The sequence below is a fragment of the Gadus chalcogrammus genome, chromosome 23 (genome assembly GCF_026213295.1).
Source record: "Gadus chalcogrammus isolate NIFS_2021 chromosome 23, NIFS_Gcha_1.0, whole genome shotgun sequence".
Classification (NCBI taxonomy): Eukaryota; Metazoa; Chordata; class Actinopteri; order Gadiformes; family Gadidae; genus Gadus; species Gadus chalcogrammus.
In genome coordinates this window covers 6,928,231-6,955,350 of record NC_079434.1, presented here as the reverse complement: position 1 = coordinate 6,955,350, position 27,120 = coordinate 6,928,231, and the positions used below count along the sequence as shown (strand labels likewise).

General features: G+C 45.6%; 1 protein-coding gene across 3 annotated transcripts in view; it reads right to left on the bottom strand.

Moving 5' to 3' along the window:
- The window catches only part of dpp6a (dipeptidyl-peptidase 6a), a 174,813-nt gene that overhangs the window by 93,901 nt on the left and 53,792 nt on the right, over nucleotides 1-27,120 (bottom strand). The window contains exon 1 of one of the 3 annotated variants that reach the window (XM_056584313.1): nucleotides 25,809-26,491. The exons of the other annotated variants lie outside the window; for them this stretch is intronic. Coding sequence (XP_056440288.1) covers nucleotides 25,809-25,994 — 186 coding nt within the window. The 5' untranslated portion in view covers nucleotides 25,995-26,491. Of the gene's footprint in view, nucleotides 1-25,808; nucleotides 26,492-27,120 lie in introns of those variants that run through there. 3 annotated transcript variants of the gene reach the window in all.

Below are 27,120 nucleotides of genomic sequence, written 5' to 3'. Positions count from 1 at the left end.
TCTGGCTCAACTGGTAGGGCAAGGCATCAACAAGGCCAAGGTAACCCTGCGTTCACACCAATGTGAAGGCGCAGCGCAAGTACATTCAGATTCAATGCAAAGACGCTAATAGATGCACATTCTTCTGTGCGAAAGGCTAAACGCGAAGAGCGCAGGTCGCTCAAATTCTACTCGTGCGAACAACGCAAATTGTCCTCGTTCGCGTGTTGCTTTTTGGCGTGAATTTCCCTTGAGGCCGAATCTCTCATGCGAGAAAAGTTTGCCGTTCACAAGTAACCTGAGAACTTATGGTATGAATGCACCTTAAGAGGTTCAATTTCTACTAAGGTCAACCATGATAAGAATGTAGTGTATGCACTCCTGGTACCATAAGAGGCTCGGAAATGAAGCGTCAATCAAATAGTACGTGTGTATCCTCTTCTCGAAATGGTGGAGTATTGCAGTTAGAGAGTACAAGGGGAACTGGGGCCCTCCTGCCCAGGCTTGAGGCGATAAGAAAGAAATAATAACCTGGAGAGCCATGGGGAATATTCTGGGATATAGATATGAAGCATAAAATCTGCTTAGGACTCCAAAATCCCAGGTGCAATATGCTAGCCAAGGTTCAAAAGGTGAATCCAAATCTACAATGTAACTTGGCCACAAGAAAACCCATGTTCTAACTTCTCATTGCATAATACATAGTAAAACCTACGGTTACTATTAGTAATTCAGAAGATCATTTGCCCCAAAACCATATAGAGGGAATTAAGATACAATTCATTAATGAGCAGGTAGGGGTGTGGCAGTGATAAGACTGCTGACACTAGTTCAAACTCACAACCCTTAGGCTGGGAATCGAACATCTCAGCCAATCCACTATCCATCTGACCCACGCCGTCATTGGACGGGTAACACCTACATAAATTAAAATAAATTAACCATGAATTAACATTAGTTAACGCAGTAATAAGCATGAACTAACAGTGAATGAATAATTCACTAATGGTCTAGAAATAATAAATTAATGGTGTTTATATTTACAAATGTTGTTCAAAAGAACAATGGTAATGGTGTTCATGCAAAGGAAGATGTTATTGTATACTACTATAAGGGTTAGGGGAAGGGTTAAGGTAACAAACCCGTAACCACCAAACGTTTTTCACTCCATTCACTTATGGTAATTTACGTACCCTCATTGTGTTACCAATGACTCAACAATGATTGATCTCTCTCTCTCTCTCTCTCTCTCTCTCTCTCTCTCTCTCTCTCTCTCTCTCTCTCTCTCTCTCTCCTCTCTCTCTCTCTCTCTCTCTCTCTCTCTCGCTCTCTCTCTCTCTCCTCTCTCTCTCTCTCTCTCTCTCTCTCTCTCTCGGAGGAGAGAAGCTGTTCGTCTCAGATTTTCCCACATGACAGAACACACACACACACACACACACCAGGGACTCTGAGGTCAGCCAGTTACCACCCCCCTGCCTTCTCCTTCAGAGGGCTGGTAATAGATGCCGGGCCCTTTGCTGGTTCTGCCGTTATCTGCCGCTACACAGTCAGCGGGGGGGAGCCGCGAGACACCGGCACGGACACGCACGCTCCCTCACACGCACATGCATGCACCGGCACCTGGATGTCATGGTATGTCCACAGACACAGACATACGCTCTCGGCCGCACACAGAAACACATACACCTAAATGGATGCAACAGTCACTGATCCATATCCATAGTGGTGATCTGCACACACACACACACTGAAAGCAAACCACAACACCCATAACAAACACACACACACACACGCTCTGAAACACACACTGAATGCAAACCAACGCAACCACAGCCGCACATTCAAATTGAAACACTTCTACTACATGAAAAAGCCGATCCACCGATACAGCTACCAGCCAGAAATGCTCGGCCAGATAAAAGATGAAAGATTCACACAGAGGCCCGAGCCCGTCCCAGCGTGAGTGTTTGGAAGCGGCAGTGCCGACCCGGGCCAAACGATCTGCTGGTACTGTTTGGAGCAGGCGCTTTGGAGCGAGAGCCTGAGAGAAGGTCTGTGAACCGGACGAGCTCGAGTACTGCTCCTGGACTCGGCAATATGTTCTGAAACTTGGTGCAGCTTATCCAGTTCTCGTGCAAAACCACACACACACACACACACACACACACACACACACACACACACACACACACACCACACACACACACACACACACACACACACACACACACACACACACACACACACACAAACATACAAATACACACAAACACACACACACACAAACACAAGAGGGTAGGGGGTGGGGGTACAAATGCACCATTAGTGCCGTGGGGAGAAAGAGCTACTCCTGACATCCAACCCATTACAACATTAATATTTGATTAAGACATAAAAGGTCTCTCTTGTAAATGTGCGCGTGCATCCCCAAGCCTCGGCACAGCGGGTGAAATTAATTTACGGAGACGACAAAGAAAAAACGAAGAAGAGAAACGTCCATTGTGCTCCTTTTGGGTCATTAAATATTTACAGTTGCTTCCTCTATGTCCTGTAATCGACACAGATTACGGTGTGCGCCGCAAACCTGCAGCGCTGGACGAAGGGTCCGCAATGCAATGAGGGATCAGGCAGAACGGGGCGGGGCTGGCCGAGGAGGAAGTCATCAGAAGGGAGGGTGGGACGATGGGAGCTTCCCCTTGTGAACAATTTGTCCTCCCCTCTCGTCCTATTGGCTCGGAGTTAACGGCGCAGAACGGGCACCGCGGAGACATCGTTTAAGATAGTGGCGAGGAGAGATTTGAGGAACGACCAGAGTTCAACGCGAGAGCTAGAGATGGTGACGCCGGTCGCGCACACCAAGAGGAAATATGAAGACCTGTCCTCAGATGGAGGAAAATACATCACTTTGAAGAAGAAATGCATCGTACAACCCCCCAAAGCCGTCCACACTCTAAAGTTCCTTCTTTATCTTCCCCCTTTACTATGCTCTTCAAACTGCTCTGTTCAGCTGATGACGGCAGAAATCAAGAAACGGGGACCAAGATAATGGAAGGAAATCACTTTCTTCCAGCGGCCACGGTGGCTTATCAGCGGCCGCTTTCAAGCGCGACGCCGCCGATGGGGAGATAGCTAATGCAGACGTCTCGCCGTGGCGGCTAATATTTCTTAAATGGCTTTCATCACGGAGGAGGTGGTGGTCGAGGCTTTTAGCATCAGATCTCCTCCCTGCTCGTTGCCGTGGGGAGGTAGAGCCAGCAGGAGGCGGCGGAGCCGGGAGACAACGGGAGCTTTTAGCATCGGCTCTGAAGCTCTGTCGCTGGCCCACATCTCACTGGGGGACATCTGGGCCTGGGCTACAGACAGGGGGGGGTAGCGACCGTCAACAAACACAGAGGGGGGGGGGGGGGGGGGGGGGGGAATTGGCGAATAGAGAGAGTCGAGTACTTTGCATGTTGTGCAAAGTACAAACTTTGGTATCTTACGGGCAGCAAGGAATTACTTTTTGTTTGGAGGTATATAATTAAGTAGGCATTGATTCATGACTTGATTCATTGGTTTTCACAGAAACGGAGTGATGGAGAGGTTGCATTCATTGACCTTGTACAGGACTACTGTATATGGCTCAAAAGAAGACTATATTTCCGCAGGTCTACCCCCCCCCCCACCCCCCAGACATGAACAACTTCCTGTTAACAGGCGAAGCTTCGAGTATTCCAGCTTTGCGTTTTCGGATAAAAAGCTCATTAAGACCCTGAAATAGCAGCAATACTGATGTGTTTTACAACCTGATGCGGGCAGGGGCGAAGACGTTAAAAATCCTTAAAGTCGAAATCGAACTACGGAGTAGCCGGGCGTAAAATAGCTCCCTAAGTAGGAAAGAAAGTTGGGAGTCAAACTCCATTTGGCGAGTCAGCAAATACCATAAAGATCTTCTGCACCGTCTACAGTAACATCCATTGTCTGTAATCCGCGATCAAGTGCAACCACAACTGAATATCAGAGCTCAGGACAAAGATTCACGCCGGTAGGTTTAATGGAACAGTTTGCCCGGCAACCGTTGATGGTCCGTGACCTCAGCTTACATTTAACTGAAGTTTTCTTTGTCATCGTCACTAACCCAGAATCCTTGAAGAGACGGGAGCCGGATTGATTGGTAATTCAGACAGTGTTACAATCTGTAAATGTTTTTAGGGACTTCTTAGGTTTGAGTGGGGGTAGTGGGGGGCACTCTGACCTTCCAGTTACCAGACACTGTCTACCTATTGCACTGTTGCAACAGTCAGTTCAAACAAGCTTTGAACCTGACATTATTTGGTGGAGGATGAACTTTATCCCAGGTGATTGATAACGTTCTCAAACATAACACGACGGCGGTTATCGACGTACGCTGCCCTTTGGAGCGATGAACTCCGGGCGTCTTACAGCCGAGAGACAACTCCATCCACTACCGTTTGCCCATTAGCACCGACCTCCAACGTCGCCGTGGCGATCAACGAGAGAAACAATGAAGAATCGAAGCACGTTCTGTAAGTAGGTCACGCACGACCAAGAACAAACTCGACGGGAAAAAGGACAGTCAAATTCAAAGACGATTCAGTTAAAAACAACTCTTTGTACTGGAGAAGGAGACAGTTGGTGGTATTGCTATGGGCTCCGTCACACCTTTATATAGATTGTGTTCTGTTTCATAAAGGAATTCAAGGAAGTGCAGCTTTGTTTTGCGGAGGAAACACATCAGTGTTACAGTAATGAATGTAAGTGTAACAGGAATGAATTTAGGTTTTGGCTCATTCGGTTTGAATGGGCTTAATGGGATCACCACACCGACCTGCTTCAAACATCATGTGAACAAAACCAAATGACAGAATAACATAATTGGTTCAATGATCAATGAGGTGTATGATTCGGGAGACTTAGCGAATTGCTTTGGGGGCAATTGTTGAAAGTCTGGAACTTGACTGTTTAAAGTATAGGAATCATGGTGAGACTACCTTCTCAATCAAAACCCGGGCCTGAAACTATCTGGTCGCTACAGGAAAGACGGATGGAGGTGAAATGGAAAATAAAATAAAAGTTGATACCCGCTGAAATTACTTTCTGTTCAACCTCAAGGATGTTGCAGCGGTTTTGTTTATCTGAAAGATATACAATTATTTGGATTCCCCTCTTAAAATTGTGCAGGAGACCTCAGTGCTCAAGTTCACTGGGAGGGAACGCTCTTGAGAATAAGCATGCTTTTTCCCATGATGCAATGCTTTGCTCTCAAATCCTCACCCTGACGTTAATTAAGCCCTACCAAACCAAACCACCTGTGAACCAACATCCCATTTCACTAGAGACTAAGAGAGGATGGGCGAGAGACTGGTATTGAGAGAGAGAGAGAGAGAGAGAGAGAGAGAGAGAGAGAGAGAGAGAGAGAGAGAGAGAGAGAGAGAGAGAGAGAGAGAGAGAGAGAGAGAGAGAGAGAGAGAGAGAGAGAGAGAGAGAGAGAGAGAGAGAGAGAGAGAGAGAGAGAGAGAGAGACTTAACAACAGACAGAGAGAGGGGGACACAGTCTGACAGGTGGAGAGCAGGTTAAAGGGCTGGCAGTGAGCAGCCAGCTGGGTGGAGGCGGGAAGAGGCTCTCTGGTCTCATTAGAGGAGCAGAAGTGGTGGGAGGTCCATGTTAGCAGAACCTTCACACAGACCTTCACACTATAGCCCCTGAACACAGACCTCCACACTCCACCACCTGAACAGAGGCCTTCCCACCCGTGTCCTCTGCACCGAGGGGGAGAGTTCACCAGCGCTTGGGAGTTGGTGGTTCAGGTGCTGCTTTTTGTGCTTTGGAAGTCGGTGCCAAAATAATGAGCCTTCCAACCAGTGGGATAATGTGTTTAGCAGAGTTCTAACTCTGCTGAACATTACACCATCTGCTCTGGAACTCAGAACTTTTCGTCTGGGACTGCATCACATTCAGGATCACACACAGACACATGCACACACCCAGACACACTCGTTTCTTTAGATAGAAAATTGCGATTTTCCCTTTGAGAAGAAAATCACAAGCTTATCTATTGTTTCGTGCCAGTTACCCTTGCCAAACAAATAAAATAAATACTATCTGAAAAGGAGAAACATGATCTCCGCCCTGCTGTGGTTGAGTGGTCCTGTCGGCCTGGCTCTTCCTTGGGGTTGGCAGTGTGGGTCCATTTTGATTGGTCGCAAGGGTCCGGTGTGAGTCAGAGTTCACCGCATTCACTTCATTGTGTCCTCTGTTTGATTGACCCACAGCAGGATTAGGCCAACGAATCTCTCTATCCTTCTCTCACCCAATCCCTGTTCTACCTTTGTCCTACTCCTGAACTCTATTATCTCTCCCCTCCCTCCCCCCGTCTCCCTCCATCGCTCTCCCTTCCTCTTCCTGATTGGATGGAGGGCTCAGGGGTCAGGGTTCAGCTAGTGATGTGGATCATTAGACCTAGTACCTGGAGAGGGAGAGAGGGAGAGAGGGAGAGAGAGAGAGAGAGAGAGAGAGAGAGAGAGAGAGAGAGAGAGAGAGAGAGAGAGAGAAGAGAGAGAGAGAGAGAGAGAGAGAGAGAGATTTAGCCAGGAAGAACAACAGAGTAGGGATAGACAAAGAGGTATAGAGAATGATTGTGTGAGATGGAGGCTAGAGGAAAGGACAAGGAAAAGAGAGATAGTGGGTCAACGAGGGAGCCCTGAAGAGAGCGAGACAGACCTAGAGAACTCAAGGGAGGGGGTAGAGAAAGTGAGAAGGGAGAGGGAGAGAGGAAATAGAGAAAGGCAGAAAGAGAGGGAGGGATAATCAGAGGGGGAATGAAGAAAAAGTAAGAGCAGGGAGACAGGGAAAGAGAGAGGATAAGACTATGTTGGGGCTTATTTCGTGCGTTGGCAATGTAAATGTGTGTTTCCATGCCAATATAGCCCTCTGAATCTCGAAGAGACCGAAACCCATTTGGCGAAGGACTAAGGCGTGATGCTGTGCTCTGCATCTGATTGGCTGAAACACGACCCAGCTGCTGTCAGACAACGCCAGCTGCTGACATTTGTATTCAACCCTAGACTCTGAGAAGTGCGCTTTTACCTTAAAAAAAAAAGGACCTCAAGTATAGGCCTGAGCACAGACACGTCCACACACACACACACACACACACACACACACACACACACACACACACACACACACACACATGCATTGCTCCCCCTTCAAATCCAACAGATACACATTAAGATGGCGAAAAACGAGGGAAACATAAACTATGGCGTAGATTTGGGATGGGGAATGGGCAGATGTTTGGGAAAGATATAAGGACAGGGGAAGGAAAAAAGAACATACAGAAAGACAGAAACAGGCAATCACAGAAACACAGACAGACGGACCCCTCCCATGTGTACAATACCTCTAGCGACTATCAGTTCAACTACCAATCCCAAAAGGTGCTTCACAGTTGTACTGCACATTCAGCAATAAACATTACATTGGAATTGAATTTGATGTTGAAACCCCAAAAAAATACCCCAACCAAACATCCATCAGACACCAAGCAGAACTGGAGCATTACAAGTACAACCATAGCCAAACATATCATCCTAACGTCTCCTCCTCCGTGGTGAACCACCTCCTCAACACCACCCAGCCCCCAGAACCCCACCTCTACGCCTCCGGAGTCAGCGCCCCTCCAGCCCGGTGCACGACCTCCGACCTCCGCCCGACGTCTCACTCACCCTCCACATGCGCTTGGCGCTCTCCACCCGGGAGGGCTTGCGGCGGTGCAGACCCAGCGAGACCCCCATGGTGTGGTCGTACATCATCATGGTGGTACCTCCTCTCGGCTGGCCCCCGTAGCCTGCCCGCCCTGATTCTTCCTGGTGGTTCTACACTTGCTCCTCTTGCTCCACCTCCTCCCGGTTGCTCCTGGTGTTTCGGCAGTGCCTCCTCTTCTTCCGTCACCTCCTCGCCCTCTTCCCTCCTCGCTAGACGGACCGGTCTGTGAGTGCGCTCCGTGTCAGCCCCGCCCAGAGACACTTTAACTCCCAGTTCCCACTTCCTGTTGTCTGGGGCCAGCCCTAATGTACCCAACTCTGAGCCACAGTGCTCACAGCTCAGACATTAGCTGCTCCATTAGTAGCAGGCCGGGCTTGCCTTGGCGCAGACAGGCCATCAAGAAAAGACTTGGTCTAACTTGGGTTTTACCCCAAGTCAGCTGACAGAAATACTCAACCACCAACGAGTGAAATCAGCAGTCAGAAAAGGTTTTTTAGTCATTCGTACGCTGTGTCTATTGTTTGGCAGTCCCTCTTATCTCGGTTTAATTGTTTATTTTTGGAGGAGGTGGGGATTTGGTTAGGAGGTTATCCGAGCGAATGAGAGGGCAATATTGCTGGGTTGTGTAGGCTGGTAATGGAGCCAGGGAGAGCAGAGGGAAGTAATTCAACACCTCCGCACACAACAACAGTGTGATGCTAAAAGTGGGATCAATCAACGTTAATGTGTTTATACCGCCATTAGGGCTGAAGCGCGCCACTCGTAATGGGCGTGTGTGTGTGTGTGTGTGTGTGTTGATTGTGTTTCTGAGTGCAAGTGTATGTGATGATTGTGGCTCCGAGTGTGTGTGTGTGTGTGTTAATTGTGGCTCTGAGTGTGTGTGTGTGTGTGTGTGTGTGTGTGTGTGTGTGTGTGTGTGTGTGTGTGTGTGTGTTTGTGTGTGTGTGTGTGTGTGACAGAGGGAAAGGGATTAGTGATTATGACTTATGTCGATGGCATAGGCTATATTATCTGCGACTGAACACAGAAACTACAGCTGTACATCATTATTAGTGAGTAGGGTTAAACAGTACCTAGGGGTCACTCTCAGAACATGTTGGACCAAGTGGAGTGAACTCCAGTTGAGGACATTGACTGCTCCCCTCTCCAGTTAGCTTAGTTTCGCTAGGACGCCAGCCAAAAACGTACTGCGTCTCCATTACAAATGAGCAAGCTAGTTAGCTCCTTGCTAACACATTTTACCACTTTGGCCACCAAAATATTTATAATGCAAAAGAAACACTGAGCAACTGAGCATGCCCAAATTCCCGAATGAAAGCTTGCCATGAGCAGACCATGAATCCTTGAAGACTGGAAACAAGTTCTCAATGACCTGTGATTGAGATGAGGCAGGTGTGTCATTAAGAAGTGATGACATCCAGAATGGGTTTGTGTGGGCATGGCTAATATTTCCCTATGCAATGATTAGATTGAATCAGCCTGTATCGACTTCATTACCATTCATAATCATTTAAATGCAAATTAAACATACAGACAAAACTATTAAAGGTTATCACACAACTTCTATGCACAATTACTTTAGAGGCCAATTCAACCGCTGAAATGACTCAGGAATCAATTGTAAAAGTACACCTTTTAGTAATAATGAAGTTAACTATTTGAATGAAACTAACATACTAAAGGGTTCTTAACCGGGTATTTTTGCTCAAAAGTTACCACGGTGACTTCCTCACACAGCCATGAGTCACAAGCTAAAGCTAGCCAATTAAAGCTAAGTTGTTTCCGCCCTTTGTTCCCCTTTATCTTATCAATCTATTCATGAAACATTCGCAGACTCTCAATAGAAACCCAGTTAGAGGACGCAGGCCAAGACTCCTAGAAACCAAAGAATTGAGCTTTAATTATTCATACCTTATGCTAATGATACATTTTTATGATAACCAAGTTAAACTTTCCTCCTGGTGCCGATGAAAAGCTTGTCACTGTCAGGTGGGAGTTGGAGAAAAACATGGAAAAGTACGAGCTATGGAGAGAGAGAGAGAGAGAGAGAGAGAGAGAGAGAGAGAGAGAGAGAGAGAGAGAGAGAGGAGAGAGAGAGAGAGCTAGAGAGAGAGAGAGCGAGAGAGAGAGAGAGAGAGCGCGGGCGAGCGAGAGAGAGAGAGAGAGAGAGAGAGCGGGCGAGCGAGCGAAGAGAGAGAGAGAGAGAGAGAGAGAGAGAGAGAGAGAGAGAGCGGGCGAGAGAGAGAGAGAGAGAGAGAGAGAGAGAGAGAGAGGGCGGGCGAGAGAGAGAAAATTTGTCAATTTTTTAAATACTGGAGTTGGAGAACAGTCCAGAGTAATGCACCAGAGAGCAGAGAGAGGGAGAGGGAGAGGGCGAGGGAGAGGGCGAGGGAGAGCGAGAGAGCAGCTCTGTTCCTACCTACAGACGCATCAGAAACTCATTGCAACACTTCCCGGGTTTCATAACAACACAAGGACAAAAGTACACGCATGCACGGCTGCAGCCTGCACACCGCTTGGGACTGAACACGTGGAACAGAGAGAATTGGTGCGAGAGGGGACGAGGAGGCTCAGAGAACTAGGGCACGGTGGAGTTACATTAGCACAGAGTTAGAGTTATTGTGATTGTGTGTGCACAACACGTGTAGAAATTGGGAGCTGGACATAATACACATGGTGCGGGATTAGCGTAGTGGCCGGGGTGTGTTACTAACCCTAACCGGCCTCCTTAATGACATGCATCTAAACCTACTGACTTTGATGAATGTCTCGGTTAGGTTTAGGGTTTTTTTGTTCTTAACCTCAAGACTAGCCATACGCCCGTGTACTTTATCGTTTTATAGCCGTTGACCTTTCGTAGGTCAAAAAGCGGGCTCATATATTCCAGCGACTGTCAGCAATTCTGGGGACAGAAAATCAAGTCAAGTGTTAACAGCACCTGGCCACTCCATCAACTCACTATACACTTCCCGGCGCCGGACCTCAGTTAAGAACAAACACGTCTTACCGGCCCACGACACGAAAACCAATTTTCTCGGCTGTAAATTAAAAAATGTACGTGTTTTTATTTTTTTTCATTCCCCTTCGGTTTGCATCTGAGAGTAATATGTCACACAGCCGACCAGATGTGTGTGTCGGGAGAGGCGGTGGAGCCAACGTCCCGGAGATTGGGAACAAATTAAACAAAGGAGACGTTTTGATGGAGAGACTGTGAATACTAGACCTTCTGCCTGGTAGTGCTGTGTGTGTGTGTGTGTGTGTGTGTGTGTGTGTGTGTGTGTGTGTGTGTGTGTGTGTGTGTGTGTGTGTGTGTGTGTGTGTGTGTGTGTGTGTGTGTGTGTGTGATTCAGTTTATAAATAATGGGGAATTCTAATTAAAAGTAACCAGTGGCAAAAGTGTTGAAACTTGTAATAGCTTTGTCTCACAGATCGAAGAGATACAATAAATATACTCCTTTAATAATGACCTAAAACAGGAAAACAACTTTACCTTCAACCTGAATGACAGAATGGTTTGTTTGTCAATCCGACCCAAAATGACCCATATGACCGTTTGCCTATTCAAGCATCCGCCATCGTCGAAGACACAGCAATACATCGAAGTTTATGTCTGCAGAAATTGAAAATGGCTGCAATTAGTTCTCATTGAAAATGTATCTTCTTAAGTTTCTGCATTTCTAGCGAGAAATGTGCATTTCATTTTCCCACTCTTTGTTCAGTGAATGTATATGATGTTTAGATGTTAGTTGATATGGAGACTACAAACGACTGAAACTATGTTGTTTCATGTTGTTTGAATTCATTTAATAACGTTGTGTAGTCATCTGAGCTGTTATGTAAAGGAGGAGTGCAACCAAAATCCTTTTGGTTTTTAAACGTGGCAATGTGTGTTACGTGATCTTCATCATGGTCACCCAAGCCATTGTGCCACTGCTACTAAAATGAAGCCATAATTAAGAGGAAACTTTGTTTGAGAATAACTTTCACAAACCCAAAAATATGCATTATTCGTGAACGTTTTAGTGAACGTTCCGCTAAGTGCTGGCATTGTTCTTTCCCTGCCAAAGTGCCTTTAAGTATACTCTTCAGCAGCACGCCGAGGGGAAACCAGTGGCGAGGTGTGTGTGTATGAGCGGAGCTCCGTCAGAAAGGGTGAGCTTCAAGGACAAAGAAGTACGACTTCACGCTGTGTTGCGCAATCCATATACAACACATCGCTCAATACAACGATCATACACAACGTTATACTAAAGTAGTGTAAAGTCGGCATGGGCCGTGACCATGGGGATAACACGCCCACATCCATCCTAGAACTCTCAGCCCAATTCTCTTTTTTAAAACTCGTAGCGTTCGGAGAGCTCAAACACAGGGCTCACTTAGACTTAGTGTTACTTTATGTAACTGACAATCATTCATGAAAAAAAAAAAAGATTTTCAAATGACCCAGGGATGACATTTAATCCTCTACTTTGGGACAGACTATGCCAACGGGTTTTTGTGGAGCACAACGGAAGTGTGTGAACAATCCTCTGCAAAGGTTCATTTTATAATACAATTTGTCAAACAAGACTAAGGAAAATACCAAACAGATGCAGTCAGCTTTAATCGTAGATCTTCCCAGAGACAGCTGGAGTGTTGATTCGAGGTTAATGCCTCTCAAACATGGGTTAGACGCATGATTTAATTCCTATTCATATACCTTTTTACATAATTAGCTTTGCTTGCTAGTTTACCTTGGCTACACTGAGATAATAGCTGAATCCCCACCACACATTTCCATAATTACATTTTGCACAATGTATTGTTAAAGTAGAGTGAGGCCTTTGCCCACCACAGGGGCAGTAAATCTGCTAATAACTATAAGATGATGTTCAGGTTGGCGTTTAGTTGGATGGTAAATTGCCATGATAGTGGTAATGAAGTGAAATATATAGTATAGTTGAAGTACATGCATATAAGGTTCCACTTAAAGTACCCTTTCATTTAAATATAACAGAACTGCAATGGACCCTGGAGGTTAATTACCTTTGAAACCTTAATTGTGATTGGTTCATCTAGTCAGAGTAGGCGGGACATAGCTGATCAACCACCAATAATATTGACACTGCCACTTTTGGAGTTAAAAACAATAGACTTAGGTTAGAACAACAGGGAGGGGAGAGATGGATAGGGGGAAGAGAGAAAGCAAAATAGAGGGTGATAGCGAGATAGGTTAGGCAGTGGGAGAGAGCTAGAGCAAGAGATAGGGAGAGAGAGTGGAAAATGGTTCCAGGAGGGGACACACACTGACGCACACGCACACACAGTGTGAGTGTGAACAGCCCACTCTCAACGGTTTAGCTAAGCAGAAGGAAAAACAGGTGTCCAGCTCAAATCTGAGTCTCCCTCTCCCTCTCTCCCTCTCCCCTCCCCCTCCCCCTCCCTCTCTCTCCCTCTCTCTCTCTCCCCAGGTACTAGGTCTAATGATCCCCCTCTCTCCCTCTCCAGGTACTAGGTCTAATGATCCACATCACTAGCTGACCCCTGACCCCCTGAGCCCTCCATCCAATCAGGAAGAGGAAGGGAGAGCGATGGAGGGAGACGGGGGGAGGGAGGGGAGAGATAATAGAGTTCAGGAGTAGGACAAAGGTAGAACAGGGATTGGGTGAGAGAAGGATAGAGAGATTCGGGGAGAGATTGAGAGGGCTGGGTGCTTAGATGGGTGGGTGGGTGGTGGCGTGTGGGTGGGGGTCCCCAAGGGGCTCAGGGGCTAAGTGGACCAGGGGGAGGGGGAGGAGGGGGAGGAAGATGTGGTTTTATGCTGGGTTGAAGATGACACGGTCGGAAGAGCATTGTTACAAGCAGGTCTGAGAACAGAAGGGGAGCGGGGGAGAGGAGGAGGATGAGGAGGAGGAGGGGGAAGAGGAGGACGAGGACGAGGAAAAGGGGAGAGGAGGAGAAGGAGGAGAACAGGGATGGATCGATAGGCTGTTAATAATTTATCCATGTAACCTTTTACACATTATTCACTCATATAGAAACATTTCCGACGATCGATGATCATCATGTTTTGTTTAGTGAGGTACATGATATAAACTATTTCAGGGATGCTGTTAGTCCAATATTTCAGGGGTCAACCTAAAAAAAACTAAATGGAAAGGCAACTTTGTGGTACCGTAGTTCCCTGACACCAGACTGCTACTCAGCGGGGGTTTGAACCAGCGACCTCTGGATTGGAAGGACACCCTCCAAACTGCTCTAAGCCAAAATAAAAGATTAGTGTTTTTTTGGCAGTTATAGAGTTCTTAAGACACTGATGTTTCCCCCAAAATAGATAGAGACATGGAGACATCTAATTGGTCGGCTTAGAGCGTGTAATTGCAGAGTTGTTATGTGTATGTGTGTCTGTGTGTGTGTGTTTGTGTGTGTGTGTATTGTGCCTGTGCATAACGAGAAGAGGGCGTAATTATGCCAAGGAAGCAGCGGGGGAGGTGAGTTCAGAGGAAGAACGATAAGTCGCAGAGACACATGTTGACAACAGACAAACTGAGCGAGGGGGAGGGAGTGGGGAATGGAAAGTCACTGCAGGACGCCACTCACTGAGACTCAGTCAAGAACACCAGGGGGTAGGAGTAGAGAGAGAGAGTGCAAGAGGGAGAGAGAGACGGAATGAGACTGTTGAAACAGTTGAGGCTGTCCCAACACAAACAGAAAACTCAAAAACCAAGGAATGAGATAAGGATTGAGAATATTGACGCATTGTGTCCATTGCATCCATGCATCCAAACCATCCTGTGAGATTAGTGTTGGCCAGTGAATGTGCTCACCTGTTACATGAACTGAGCGCACGCTGCACTGGCCATGTAGGTGTTTGGAGCGTGTGAGATGTGAATACCGTGCGACCACCAGATGTAAAAGGCACGCAAGGACCGACCGCACCAAGACACCCTGCATACCCCCGACGCAGGGGTCTGATGGCATGAGAGTAGCTGAGGACTCTGGGGGAGGGCGAGCACAGACGCCACGCCGTGTCATTCCTGAGTGCCATCGTCCTACTTCCTGGTTGAGCCCACGCTGATTTTGATTGGATGCATTTTGATTTGTTTTGATTTCTGTTATTTGCGCATGGTGGGAAGTGCTTACATATTCTTGTGACGTCTTCCTTCGCTTTTATTTGGGGGGTATGCTGAAGAATTCCACTGATTGACTAAGTGTTTTATTTGCGCATGCTGTGCTGAAATAATTTTGATTTCCAATTTTGGTGTTTTCCTTTGCTCTTGATTTGCTTACCAATTGTTTGTCGTTTTGAGAATACACACAAGACATTAGACAGACAGACATTAGTTTAAATCTAAGGCTGCTTTCCATGTATTAATCAAGTTCAATAGCCCTATCAGTTATGATCAGAACTATTATGTCCTGCAATGCAATTATAAGTGTTTTTCGTTTAAGGGGTTACACAAGGAAGGACCTTGTACTAACCCTAGTAGGAGATAAGGTAGGATATTATCTTAATGGAAAAATGCCTTTTATGTGTTTTTAATTATATGATTATATGAAAGAACAAACCATAATGAATCAAGCAGGTGAGAGCTCCTCTCTCGGTGTATGGCAATGTGTGTCCAACACAAAATCACACATACATAATTGTATCTAGTATTATATAACAACCTATCATAAAATATGATTTGTTTAAGAGATATTTAATTGATTTGGTTTGTTTTAAACGGACACACACAACACTATTCCCGGGATGAATAAATAACAATTGGAGATATATATTAATTTGAGATACATTTCATATATTTGGCACAGGCCTACCTAATATATTCTACTGTAGGCTATGAGCCATACAGACAGAACGCACAACTAGGCCTATATTGCACATTGCTGCGAGCATGACTGATCTCCTTTCCTTCAAGCCAAGCGCTTCAATCTACCGATGCTGGGATGGATTACGGTTCTGCGGCTTTTCCATCACCTCCGTGTGCACACTCCTTTTCATCTCGCTTGGATGGGGGGCTTGCGTCTTTTTATCTCGCACGGATGGGCGCTCGTTTGCTTTGGCCCGCCGGCTTTTCTTCTCAGCCTGTGGCTGAGGTGAATCCGTTTGCACCGACACGCACGTGCACACGCACCCCTCGTACAGGCACGTGCACGTTAACAGTGCACGTGAGCACATACCGCCACCATCGATGAAGGTCTACCTCCACCACTGCTGCTTAATCCCATTCCATCTCCTACTGACATCTTTCCTGTATTCTATTTCAACAGGTGTCAATCATCCCGGGGAGAATTCTAGGGGTTGGCATGGCGATGGTAGAAGCGGTGTTCCAGCTCCCCGCAGTATGAATCAACATTAAAAAAGGGAGCCATCTTCTCAGACAGTTACGAGCGAGGCGCTCCCCGGAAATGAGCTTCTGGAACGCGGCCCGTCTCTGAGCTACGGCTCAACAAGAACATTTTACGGTTGTTCCCTCTTCGGATCAATACCGATCGTTTGTTCTGTCCTGGTTTATTGCCGTTACTTCCTGGGTAAATCTTGGAAGGAATCTACGAGGCTTCTTATTGGCTGATTCAGGGAGCAGAGGGAACCCAGGGACAGTGAGTTTGAAGGATTTAATTATGATTTTATTACAACTAACTACTGGGTCAGGTGACATGAGAGGATTTAATTGGTTGCTTTCACGGTAATGATTTGATGAGGTTGTATCGATCAGGATTGAACAGTCTGCAAGTCTAAGCCAATCAAAACAGTTTCCAGAGCATTTTCCTAAATTACTCTCACCGTTTGCCTGAATATCTCACTGGGTTCCAGAAGGTTGCTAGTTTATTCCCCGCCTCCTTCTCGCTGGGTGTCCAGGTGTCCCTGAGCAAGTCACCTAACCCTGACTGCTCCCGACATGCTGGCTGTCACCTTGCATGTTGGACTACGCCGTCGGTGTGTGAATGATTTTAAATTTTAAGTCGCCTTGGATAAAAGCATCTATTAAATGACCTGAATGTAAATCTAACTGAAATGATCGTACTTCCCCAGCATAGTATAATAAAGTATGTAGGTATTATATGTAAGGGTGATTCAAGACCCCTACGCAGAGCTGTCTCCTAAACCATTTATCACCCAGTTGGGGGTTATTTTTGGATAATGGCTGGTGTACTTTATCCTGACTATCACAGAGCCACTTACTAAAGAAATAAGTAGTGTGTAACAAAAAATATATTTCATGAATTTCAAAAGGACCTTGCCAGTTCGATTCTGGGGTTGTAGCCCCCATAGCAACGGCCTGTTATTCATAGTAGCAGTCTGATATACAAAAATATCAGACTGTTGAATTATGTTACAGGCATTTTTAGAGTATGATATAGTATAGTACTAGTATAGTAAAGTATTAGTGTAGCATGAAAAATGTGCAATCTGTACTCCAAAATCAACTCACATAAATATGAGAACCAGGATGTTACCCTTTTACCCTAAAAGGTTTCAAAAGGTTGTTGTTGGCAACCAGTGTCCTCATAAGACAAAGAGATGTGAGGAAGGCTCTGCTATCACCATCATCTTCCTCAACCTCAACACTCGTTTGGATTCTCTCTCTCTCTCCCTCTCCCCCTCTCCCTCTCTCCCCCCCTCTCTCTCTCTCTCTATCTCTCTCTCTCATATATATCAATCGGGACAATTTGTCATGACTACCACATTGCTTCCCCTTCCAGCATCCTGTCTGTCATTCTGTCCTTCAAAGAGTCTTTCTTTCTCCTTCAGTACCTCTTGCTCTCTCCCTTCGTTATTAACGAACTACACCGCCCTCTAGTGGTCACAATATGTAATTTCGGATGACATCAGCTCTTAAAGGGTAAATGCCCCCCCTAAAAAAAAAAACACACACATACACCAAATACTACAAATAAGAAGCCACTACTTGTCATCGAAGACAGTCTGATAACAGAGTCTGCCATCCCTTGTTAAGTTTTGTCACCAACTGTCAGCACCTCAGGGTATTGTGAGGAGCTGTTGCTGTAGTGCTGGATATTAACCTGAGTGTCTCTTCTTCCCAAATCTTCACCAAACCGCCCAGGGTCATAAATAATGACTAAATCAGCACTTAAGCTCCCTCAACCAAGAAAGAGGAACACTTTTAAGGACTGTGTGTTTGTATGCTTGTGTGAGAACATGTGTATGAATGTATCCATGCGCGTGTGTGTGTGTGTGTGTGTGTGTGTGTGTGTGTGTGTGTGTGTGTGTGTGTGTGTGTGTGTGTGTGTGTGTGTGTGTGTGTGTGTGTGTGTGTGTGTGTGTGTGTGTGTGTGTGTATGATCTTAAGTAGGAACTTCCCAGTTGTGCTTGCGCAGCACGTTTTTAAGCGTGTTTCCTTGTCTACACGTAGATGCTTGTGTGTGCGTGTGCATGTGCGTTTTTGTGCGCAGTGAGTGAGAGTGATAGGGGGAGAGGGGAGCAGATGGAAAGGCAGAGAGAAGAAAAAACCTAAAGCTCCAAAAAAAAAGACAAAGCTCAGCTTAAGCCCAGAGGAGCACCGTCTTGATTCAACCTTATCCTCCGCTTCCTCCTCCTCCTCCTCCGCCCTCCCCTCCTCACCATCCCTGTCCTACTTCTGCACCTTCTCCCCCCCCCCCCCACATAGACCCGCCCTATCCCCCTCATCTTCCTCATCCTCAACCTGCCTTCCTCCTCCCTCTCTTCCTCCCTCATCCCCACCTGCCTCATGAAGAGATATGGATATATAGTTATTCATGTCTGCCATCTGCCATCATCATCATCCACACACCGCACAGGAACAACAGACAGACAGACAGACAGACAGACAGACAGACAGACAGACAGACAGACAGACAGACAGACAGACAGACAGACAGACAGACAGACAGACAGACAGACAGACAGACAGACAGACAGACAGACAGACAGACAGACAGACAGAGGCATAAGGTGCTGCATATTCAGAAGACAGAGAGAGATGGAGGCTCTGTTAAAGCAACCAGAAATTATGGGATGTCTACAGTGTATTGCAAGATGGTCGCTTGGGAGAAATACTGCAGGAATGGAGTGTGGATGGAGTCTATCAAGCTGCAGAATGCAACATGTACTACTAGAATGCCGTGATGATACCCTTGTGGATCGATGACACATTTGGTATTATTGGCTTTGTGAAAATAACTTAATATTGCTTTCTTTGATAAATATATTGTCAAATGTGGCCTGTGAAGCCCTTTGATTAAGGAGAAGACAAATACCATTGACTTGAATGGATTCATCTGTAACTAATTACCTCAACAGCTGTCAGTTATTCATCGTTATTATTTATCAGTATTATAAGTTATATTAGTATATTGATTTGTATTAGTATAATTTTTTTTTTTTTTTAGGTATTCTCCTTTTCTGTCACCAGTGGACAAACAAACATGTCAACCTCAACTTTATCCTTTGTTCCATTTGAGCACGTCACTTCCATATGGCGACCCCTGATTGGTCAGAGAATGAATCCAAACTCCAATTCCAAATCCATCTGAAACGAAACACTCACCAGTTGAAATATCCTGGTTCTTCAGTGTGTGTTGGATGGATCAGAACCCTGTGAGACGATTAATAAACCATAGTTATGCTTCTCGCCTCGCTGAACACAGAGCCAAGCTGTTGATGAATGTAGAATTAGGTTGTTACTCAAAGAGAATTTCAACCTAACCGATAGGACTAGGGGCCAAGGGGCCGGCACTACAAAAGAACTCAGAGATGACAACGGAAATTAACTGCCGGTTGGTCTTGTCGACGTTGCAGAGAGACGGACACAATGGAAGAGGCGTTAATTAAGTCGAGCTGATTTCGTGCTCAAAAGGCCCTTGGCGACAGCATGAGCCCTCCCTAGCAACAGAGCACATAACCTGAAGCAGACCTTGCTCTAACCGAGGTTAATGGGAAACCTTGTTGTCAGTATTCGTACAAGTGATCTGCCCTCATGCACCTGAGGTGTGTTCAGGGCTCTGTAGTAACGACTTATATAATGATCAACATGAAAATCATAACATGTATTTTTATTAAAAGATATATTTTTCATCTATTTGAAAGAAATACTGTTTTTTAATCAAAATCCCATAAACCTTGTGGATTAATCTGGATTTAAACCTTTCGTATTCGTAAAGAAAGACATTGTGTCTCTTTTTTTAATGACTACAGCCTAAAATATGATTTCGAGACACTAAATGCGGTCAGCCAGCCTTATTCATAAATTATTAAATCAAATATTAACGGTGCAGTGTATCGAATTGGGTGGAATCTGGCGGAGCAGACTTTGCAGAAAGTATATTTTAATTATTGTATCATCTTTTATAAATAAGAACCGTTCACTTTTCGTCACCTTGGAACAACTCTTCACATCTACAACGGGGGCGGAGCCTCTTCCACGGCGCCCCGCCATGTTGCAGCCCCGTCGTACTTCTGTGGCCCAGAATGGACCCACGGCTCTTCAGAGGCTGCCTTTAAAGGTGACATATGTTACCCCCAGGTGTGAGCGTGATTAGGCGTCAGTGGTAGACTAATCCATCCAGCACCCATCTAGATGGACACGCCCACTTGTGATGTCAGAAGAGGCAGATTTTCTAAACGGCTTGGAACGGCTAATCACACTCACACCTGGTCGTAAAATATGTCACCTTTAACATCTTTATCCTTCAGAATTACTTCCTTACTCGCAACTTCTGATCTATAGTTAGAGACGAATCAAAAAAATAAAATGTATGAACCTATAAGGAAACCTCATCACTTGGCTACTCAATGCTGTCCTCTACGTTGACATCATTTCGGAAGTACCTGCTGGCACGTTCCATACCAGTATAGGCCATCGTAGCCTCCCCTCTGCTACTGGAAAGGGATTTGTGAGGGGGGGTGGGGGGTGAGGTTCTTTAGTGGATTAAAATCTGCAATCAACTGACTTCATACTGCTGGTCTTACACAATGCACCTTCAAACAGAACTCAATTAGAAATACAAGCAGATTAAAATTCAGGTGACCTTGATATTAACATACTGCTGCATCTTTAATATTCTGATACAATACATGATTTCTAAATCAACAGAGTCTCACAGGTAGTTTCGAACGACTGGATCGAAATTATATGCATACACAACTTCCACTTATGCAAATGAGCAGGCAGTGATATGAGATATGCTAATTAGAAAACCGGTGAGAATATCACAATGAACGATTCCAGAGAGTGATTGACAGCTTGCAGGCGGGGTGAAAATCCACACCAACTGAATCAACAATCACCCATTCAGCAAACTGTTGTTTTTGTCTCAAAAACACACTTCTCTCCGTCACTTTTCTTTAAAACACACACACACACACACACACACACACACACACACACACACACACACACACACACACACACACACACACACACACACACACACACACACACACACACACACACACACACACACAGCAGGGGATCACCAAAGCCCTGAGCGCCCCTCGAGTATGGTATAAAATACAGTGTTTACACACCCAGACCACCGCTATCTAAAGCCCTTGGGACCACTTGTGGCCTTTTTCCATTATGCTTCACTGGCCTCAGTGGCCTGGCTCCACTCCGTTTTCTGTTTTGGACCAAGTACAGCAACAAGGCACCGCACGGCTGGGATCTGCATCCCGATCACTATGATCAGGGTGCATCTTCAACTGATGACGACGACGAGCTCGAGTCCATGACACAACGACACACTTATTGTAGCCCATTTAGTTGAATTTTAAAGCCTACCGTAAAATTTGATGACTTTTATTTGGTTTGTTTCAAGCACACGGAAAACCCACAATTAAATCGGTGATGATTTCTTAAAGTGAGAATTATTGTCTAATGTCGTCTTTAGACCAAGACTAATCTTTGACAAATCAAAGCTTTTTTTTTTGACAATCGAATAACTAAAATCAGGGTGGTGATCTCCTTAAATCAAACACAAATATTGACAAATCAAGCTGCGTCTCACATAAACACAAACTTATTGCATTTTGATAGCTCCATGTTCCAACAATGGCTAAGTTCACTAGTAAGTTCAATGGCTAAGTTCACCCGCGGGTGAACTTAGCGACTGGTTTGACTCAACGATGCAAAAAGGGTCAATGGAAAAAGGCCATTAGAGGGAGACCAGGGTCTGGAGTCAGCAGGGTCCCGGTTGGACTGGGGAGGAACAGGAAACACAGGGCACAATAGGGAAATAAAAGTCTCCCCTTGGGCAAGTGTTGACATTTTGCCCAAGTGCTTCTGTGTGTGTGTGTATGTGTGCGTGTGTGTAAGTGTTTTTGTGTGTGTGTGTTTCTGTGTGTGTGCTAGAGAGAGAGAGAATGAGATATAACGAGAGAGAGAGAGAGAGAGAGAGAGAGAGAGAGAGAGAGAGAGAGAGAGAGAGAGAGAGAGAGAGAGAGAGAGAGAGAGAGAGAGAGAGAGAGAGAGAGAGAGAGAGAGAGAGAGAGAGAGAGAGAGAGAGAGAGAGAGAATCTTATCCCTTTTAAAATGCTAATGTTTTGAAGATAGCACCGTTGCTAAGATTCTCCGTGTTAAGTTACTAGCTTGAAGTAAGACGGCACCTGTACTGTAACTAAAAAAATTGTTTGATTTTTTCGGGAAGACGATGTTCAAGACAATTTGTATCAAAAAGGCAAATCCAAATCCATCTTTGAAGAAGATTAGGTCTTCTTCAAAACCTAATCTACCAAGATAAGCTTGGAAAAGCAGACTCATTTCTACGAAAGAGGTTACTTACTGTAAAAGTGTCTAATCTGACCCAAGGGAGGGACGATATGGACGGTAAATCTACAGATAGGTTCAAACGTAGACCGGTTTAAAATGTCAAACAAAGGGCACACTGAAATTTTTTCATTTCCAGTGCATTTTCACGGCTGAGGGTCGAGGCAGCAGGATTAGGACAGGACAGCAGGGGGCAGCTTAATCTCAGTAGGTTGTTTTTTTCCCACACGGATTTGACGGACCAACAACAGGGGGAACCTAGCCTCTGGAATAGATCTCATATACAAACCCTGTACTGCCCGTCCCCTGGAAACGACAGACAGGAAGTGGGTCGGTTCAACGAGTGTATCACCGCCACTCGACCACACATCCTATTCCCCAGTGAAAACATGGCCCAGCTGCTAGTATCAGTGACAATAAGCAAACAAGGTTTTTCTTTATTGGAGTCTGAAGCCTTAAACCACACCGACGGGGGACACAGCAGCAGAGAGGGGAGGGACTTCAACCTGAGATCAATATCTCATCGATTGACCCAGGCATGAGTACGCCGTCAATACAAAATACGCCCAATGTGTGGAAAACAAAAGTGTTAATGGGTCATTTTAAACCCCTCAGTGTTCAGAAATTGCAGCGTGCGTCAACGAGACAGAACAGGAAATTGCAATCGATCGCTCCACAGCAGGCTGTTGTCATTCGGTAATCAGCGTTAATGATGTATTTAATTCATTCAATATTTGCATTGATGTCATTCAAACACTACTCTCATTTGCACTGCCGTATGGGCATTTTTTTTTAGAATGCTTTGTTGAGGACAACAAAGGATTTTTTCCTATGACATGTTTACAAAAGACAAAAAATATATTAATGGTAAAACAGCCATTTCTTCTATCGTTAGGAACTAATTATTTTGATAAAGGAAAGTGAGCTGACTCATGGTCACACCTCAAGTTATAATTATAATGTGATCTACATTCCCGCAGTGGGATTACTTAATGAAGTTTCATGATCTATTTTAGTCCATCACAGCTTACAGGAGAAGCAGCAGTGTGGGTGTGTGTGCGAGTGTGTGTGAGGTTTTAAGGCCATAAGTATCAGAGAAGAGCACCCCTACAGTGTCTCTCAGTGGGCTATCTTGATGGCTTTTTGTCCCCTGCGAGCTACCGTAGGGCCATCCCCCATCTTCATGTGAAACCATCGCTATCTCTCCACATCATTAAGACCAACACCCGCACCGGATCCCAGCGGAATTAATCCCTTTCTCTGGGCTCTGCATTAAGGAGCTGAGGAGGATAGGATCTGCAGGATCCAGACCCACCATGGAGATCACAGAGCGATGGATTTACGTGGGGAAGTCTTCCGCGATAAGGCTGTGGAAGTCGATGCGATTAGCTGCTTAACACCGGAGGTCAGGGACTCTTGAAACCCTGATAAGAGAAGCTCTTCAACCCAAAAAGATAGGAATACGAGCCCTAAAGCAACCTCAGCCATGTGGATCTACAGGATCTGCCCGAGAACAGAGAGGACCTCCGGAAGAACAGTTATGACGGGTGTTGGTGGAAGGAACCACAGCTACAAGCTAGAGTTTGATGAATAGGGGGCGGGCCACTCATCACAGATCTTGTCAGAGGGTCTGTTGACCCAAAAACAAAAAAAACACACGACCGCTTAGGTCAGTAAATCCATCTCATGCAATATTCAACACCAGCCCTCCTCACCCAATGTTTCCAGGACTGCTTCCGCTTGTACGACACGGAGGAAGCTGCACCAGTAGAAGCAGCGGTCGTCCACACAATGTTCCAGGCAACGATCGGCCGACCTTACCAGCTCTGCGACCTCTGCGAGATGTGAAACTATGCACTACTTCAACAATAGAGAGGGTATGATAACGGGAAGGGTTGAAAGATAAATAAACGCAGCTGTGATAACAACAACAAAATCAGCTCAATGTCTTACAGCGTGTAAACAACAGACGCGTCAGGCTGAGAGCACCAACAGAGTCGCTTTTGGTGGTCAGATCTATTCAGCACCATGGACAGCGCTATTAGGAGAAGGGAGGCACGCTTTGGGTTTGTTGCACATCTTGCGGGGCGTTTCTAAATAAAGTACACGGGAACAAGTGAAGATATAAACAGTAAATGAGGTTAAGAGGTTATGTTTAATGGCTGCATGGCTGCATTGGATCTGGTTTGGTTACATTGGATTTGCCAAACGAAATATGGACCAGATGTTCGGAACAAGAGACTTAAAGGACGAATCCGGTGTAAAACAGATCTGGGATATGTTTAGTATGATAACGAGTTGGAATGTTCGTTTGGGATCAAAAAAGCGTGAATAGATGCATTCTTAACTTGGCTGTTTTAGCCGATTATACCAAAACGCAATAAACTTGGAAAGATGGGGGCATTTGTTTGGTAAAAACTAAATCGCTATTTTAAACCCATTAAAAGGCTAGAAGTAAACCGACACTTCTTTGGTAGTATAATAAGGGTCTTAACATATAAAAGGAGGCATTGATAACTTTGTAAGTGTACAGATTGTTTATTAAAAAGGACATTTTATACACATAATACGTCAGTAGTTCACCCTTCGACGCCATCTTGTTTTTAAGACTCGATAAGTTAAATGGCGAACACAGCGCTTGCGTGTTGCTGACGGATGTCACAATCTGTGTTCGTCAATCTACCTATCGAGTCTTCTACTTCTAGCCTTTTCAGTGGTTTAAAATAGAGATTTAGTTTTTACCATAACACATGCCCCAATCGTTCCAAGTTTATAGCGTTTTGATAGAATCGGCTTAAAACAGCCAACTGAAGAATGCAGGCCTATATCGGCTTTTGTACTCCAAAACAAACGTTCCAACTCGTTATAATACCAAACATATCCCAAATCAATTTTACATCGGAATTGTCCTTTAACTAGACTCTAGGTTTTACTATAAAAAAATGATATTGAGCTTTTTCTTTTGGTACATAGGCCTATTTGTTTTTGTAGCCGTCAGCAGAGCGTCATCAGATCGACAGACATCCAGTGACGTAAAGGTCTGACGAGTATGACTTAGAATCATTCTATGGTTTAAGCAGTAATCAATAATCAGTTACAAACAACCATTCATCTATTTTAATATAGTCGGATGAACCAGTAGTCTGATTAGATCTGTTCTGAGAATTTCCACTAAGTATAATGATAGCAAAGAGTAAGAATCATTCGCCTCGGAGTCATTGGAAATTGGTAAAGTTTCTAAACAACAGGGAAGGGAAACCCAGAACATGAGAATCAGGTCAGGTGGAGGAGGATATGGAAGATAGAGGAGGGTAATTCAGATTCATTCTTACATCCTCGTCCTCGCAGTGTGGTTGGAAACGGTGTCGCAGCAGGTCTGGTCCCGGACCCGGGTCGGGGGTCGTTGCCTCCTCCTCGACCCCCTGTCCCAGGAGAAGACTCGCCTCCGGTGGGCTGTGCTCCGGGAACGACTTGTTGGTGTCGATTTTCCCCGCAAACCTCTCATACAGTGAAGCCATGGCGAGGCTTTCAGGTCCCGAAACGCAGATTCAAAGAGTCGATCAGTAATGGACAGTTCCTGCACTCGAGCCGAGGCGATTGCAAAACAATCAGATCAGAATAACGAGGGGATGATCCGGGGTGGGACCAGGCAGAAGAACCGGTCTTGGGACCGAAAGCCCACCGATATGAGTCAGTCCCAATCTGAAGTCAGGGCACGTAGAGGCAGGGGAGACTGGGTCCGATTCTCCTCGACGACACCGAGCACACAGCTGTCCCAACTGTCCCCCAAACGAAGGCGGGAACGACACACAGAAACCTCTCTGGTGAGATCCAAGGGCATGGACACGATCCTCTTATCCGGATTGGTAGAGTTATATTCTTCCCGGTTGGAACCCGAGAACAACACGTCCAGAAGACTAATGGACTACCATATAGAGGAGAGTTGACGGGTGTTTACGGGACGAAACTTAAAGACTTTTGCAGATAGTGGGTGTTCCTACATGTCCCTCACTTTGTCAACATACCGTGGCGTTGTTTTGTCGTAGTCCCCCCCCCCCCGATAAGGGCAGTGTTTTATCATTATGATTAGTGCAGCAGCGCCCTCCAGTGGTGAGATAATACTACAACGAAGAAACTACAAAAACAGCCGTATAACTCCAAACTACTAGAATAAACATCAATATAAAAGATACACATGACAGACACAAGTATGTGCTGTAGTGTTTACCCAGTCACTGCTAATGAGCACAATCCTTCAGCCATATTCTTTCTAGTTTAATAGAGTGCTGCTGACTGTTCAGAGACGACCTCCACAGCAGCCACCACACCCGAAGCTCCACCTGCTTCTTCTCGTCCCGTCCGTCACTAGAGACTGTTGCGCTCCCTGCTGCTGCTGCTGCTGCTGTTGTCTTCAATATCGTGTTCACATCCCTTAAACTGATGAACTCCTCCACTCCCCTCACTCCGTCCTCACGCACTCGGCACAACGCGACGCCCCCATCCCCCGCTGCGGGGAACAGACGTAAGGTGACGGGACACAACAGCCAACGAGTCGATCACGCACTGCTTCTCTCTCCTTTGGAGGAGCAACGAGATCAAAGACGACGATAGACTTCGCAATTGTTTTTTTTTCATTTTATTTTG